Genomic DNA, 3,553 nt, shown 5'->3' with positions numbered 1-3,553 from the left:
TTATTAATCCAATGATACCTTTTTCTCAATTTTTTAATGGTGCACTCATATTGAAGAAATTTCAGATCCACTTCTGAGTCCTCTGTTATACAGTACGAGTATATGTATAATGTATGTTGAGATATATAAAAAGGACAAGAGGAAAAAATTGCATAAATTTTATGTGAACTCTTTAATGCATGACTTCTAGCTCCTCTTCTAGTACTTCATCAGATAGAATTGTCATTCTTGAACCAAAACTTTTCACAATGGTTAAGGAAATATGAAAAGTACAACACCATTATTCAGTTGGTCCTTATTTAAGCTACATGAATTTTTGTAAAGGGCGGAGAGTACATAATATTAAAGGTTCATATTGCATTAAAAATGGTATAGTGGCCTACCTAGCTTACTAGAGTCTCCAATATGATAAAAGGCAATAACGTACTTTGGAGACAAAAAATTTCTTAGTACCTTTTTCTGTGTTTATTGTCTTTATTTTTCAGTCAACCATACTAGCCCAACATCATTGCCCAGACGAATTACTTAGTTCAATAGATATGATAAATAGTATGCACACTTTGAAATAATAAAAAATCTTAACTACTCAATTCTGTGTTTTCCCAATTTTCTACTTTGCTTATGAGATAGTACTAATTACCAAAAATGAAGGGCTTAAGAAATTAAGGTGAGCTTTTGTTGTACCTATATAATTCATAATAATGCAAACATTGATTAACTATCTAGACATAGAACGATTGTTACAAGATTGGACATTAAGGCATAAAGCGTGCATCTTTAATTGGACGGTACGGATTAATAATGGGAGGGTATTTTCCTATTGATATTTGGAGTTGATTTGAAATTTTTTGAAGATAAAACGTGTTGGTGAAATTTTTATGTAAGTCCTAGCAGTCCGTCAGAATTTGTAAACAATATGCACCAAACAATATGCACCAAGTAGTGATACAAGTTTTGCTAAACTTGCTCAAACGGGGTCAAAACTTAAACAATATGTGGCACTAACATAGTCTATTTGTGCAAATCACCCATTTTATAATGGGTGGCTGTGAGACTCAAACCACCTCTTGCCTAGTTTGATCTCACGATGAAGTGTGTGACCAATTGGTCTAGAAATTTAATCTCTTAGAGAAAATACTCTTTTAATTACTTATTAATAATAATATGTCTCTACATCTAACTCCCATTTTCCTCCCTAAAAGAAAAGACAATACTCATTAGTGGATGCTATTTTATGGTCTGCATTTATGATAACCATAAATAATAAGTATAGATGACGATTAAAGGGAATAATTATATATTCTATTCAATATGTGAAGAATCAATTCCCTTTAATCAAACAGATGTGGTGCTTTAATTTGTTCTCACCAAAGTGAAATGTTTTCTTGTAGTTCAAAAAGACAATGGTACTTCATGTGGATTCACTTTCCTGATAAATGCACCATTTTTCCATGTGCGCCCATGCATTTGTACATGTTGCTAGGTCATAAAAATGAAAATCATCTCATTTTTCATAGTTTGTATTTAAGTATTTCTATAAAGGAGTTCATTCACTTGCTTAGTTCTACATCATGTAGTCAAGCTTGAGAAATTTTTATAACAAAATTATTCCAATATAGAAAGTAAAGCAAAATGGGAATGAAGATGACAAAACATAGTTTTTTTTTTCTATGTGCATCTTATTTGACTTACTATGTTATAAATATATCTATGAATATCTTAACTATGTTTTCTCAATATCCAAAGTGCTGGTAATGAAAGAAAATGTATATCTGTGGCTGTTATATTAGATCAGAGAAGATACTTATCACATGGAATAATGCCTGAATAAGTAATAAGTATTACTAGTATAGCATTTTTTTTGTGTATGTACCTAATTAACATCAGAACTTACTTACTTGACTAATGATCTCAAAGCTAAAACAAGAAACTGGGAAAAGAAGAAAAAAAAAGGAAAAAAAAATGCAGCTGAAGCATATGCAAATTATTTATCAAAATCATCGATGCTAAAGGATTAAGCAAAAGAGACAAGTGATGACTGATGAACTTCGACAGCAATATAATATATCTAGAGAAACAGTAACTTCAGAAGATTAATTTACTAAAGAACTATACCTATATAATATGGAAATATAAAAGAGAATGATACAAATTACAAATAGAAACTACAAAGCAATATTATCTGGCTGGTCTTCATGGCATCACAGCTTTTGCATCTTAATTCTCCTAACCATAGTTAAAGAACTGAATTCAAGAGAAAATCAACCAATAAAAATGGTGCACGTTTGGTTAAAATTTCTTTTCCTTCTCTTTTTTTATTTAAAAAATAAAGCAACTAATGGTTTGCATTCCTCATCGGAGTAGGTGCGATGAGCCTGCACGACCAAGTCTAAGACGAGCATGACCGTAGTTCTTTTTCTTGAACCAGTGAAAAAACTAACAACTCAAGCAATACAAACCTTAAAGCAGTGGGAATTTGGTCTAAGTGTATCCCAATCGAAGTTCCAAATCCAAATCCTCTTTCGATTCACTAAGCAATCCAATTCCCAAGTCCAATCTCAAAAACTCAGACCTCTTCACCACTTCACAACATTCTTTTCCTTGCAAGAAAGAACCGATTTTCTCAAATTTGGCACTTCCCCTTTTTGTCAAATCTCCATTTCTTAGCTGACTCAAGTGATTTAATGGGACACCATCTTTTCCCCATTTTCTCATTTCAGAGCCACCAGATGTAGAAGAAGAAAAGGAAGGAGATAATAATGGAGGTAATGTAGAAACAGAAGGAGGAAATTTTCTTGAAGGAGAAGATGGTGGGGATGAAACAAAACTAGGGTTAAGGTTAGGGTTAGGGCTAGGGTTAGGTTCAACATTAAGGTTTAGAAGAGAATAGTGACTAGTAGTACCATTATCTTTTGGGGGCGATGACTGTAGTCTAAGTCTAGCTCTATCTCTTCTATGAACATTCATGTGACCACCTAGAGCTTGAGCAGATCTGAATTCCCTTTTGCAAAAGCTACATGTGTAAGATCTTGGTGGCCATAAAAATCCTCCTATTAAATCTCCATCAACAGTACCTTCACATGAATTATCCCATGAATCTTTAAACTTGTTGTTGTTGTTGTTATTCAACTCTTTGATGGTTTGGTTTTTGAAGTAGTTACTGCTGAAACTGCTACTTTTCTCCATGTCAAACCTATGAAGATCAAGGGGACAACTAGGAGAAATGTAGCTTAGTACATCTTTTTAACCAATATTTTCTCTTTTTTTTTTTTGTTTGGAGGGGAAGATGGATAGAGTTAAATGAGAGAGTTAATAGCAGTGCATAGTGATGATGATATAGAGCTTACAATTGGGACATTGTGCGTGTCTTTTTGAGAGAAAAAAAAGTTTTGTGGGTATTTGTTTTGGGGTGCGGGGGGGGGGGGGTGTGGAGGGTGGAGAAGAACAGAAACCATAAAATTCTAAGCCAGCAGCAGAAAATCCCATTGGAGAGCATTTAAAAGAACTAGGTTAATTTTTATCCACTGATAACGAAAAAATAATTGCACGAATG

At 33.2% G+C, this 3,553-nt stretch overlaps 1 protein-coding gene across 1 annotated transcript; it reads right to left on the bottom strand.

Moving 5' to 3' along the window:
• Positions 1 to 1,984: 1,984 nt before the first annotated feature.
• LOC104093578 (transcriptional regulator SUPERMAN-like) lies at positions 1,985 to 3,346 on the bottom strand. The gene has a single exon (XM_009599345.4). It carries the CDS (start codon positions 3,184 to 3,186, stop codon positions 2,482 to 2,484), a length of 705 nt encoding a protein of 234 aa, XP_009597640.1. The 5' UTR covers positions 3,187 to 3,346; the 3' UTR covers positions 1,985 to 2,481.
• Between the last annotated feature and the right edge of the window lie 207 nt (positions 3,347 to 3,553).

Source organism: Nicotiana tomentosiformis, chromosome 9 (assembly GCF_000390325.3).
Source record: "Nicotiana tomentosiformis chromosome 9, ASM39032v3, whole genome shotgun sequence".
In the NCBI taxonomy this organism is placed as follows: domain Eukaryota; kingdom Viridiplantae; phylum Streptophyta; class Magnoliopsida; order Solanales; family Solanaceae; genus Nicotiana; species Nicotiana tomentosiformis.
The sequence above is the reverse complement of the archived record's forward strand: the minus strand, read 5'-3'. Positions and strand labels throughout refer to the sequence as shown.

What these genes read in the sequence shown, in the direction of transcription:
- LOC104093578 (XM_009599345.4), bottom strand. Translation starts at nt 3,186, where the DNA reads ATGGAGAAAAGTAGCAGTTTCAGCAGTAACTACTTCAAAAACCAAACC.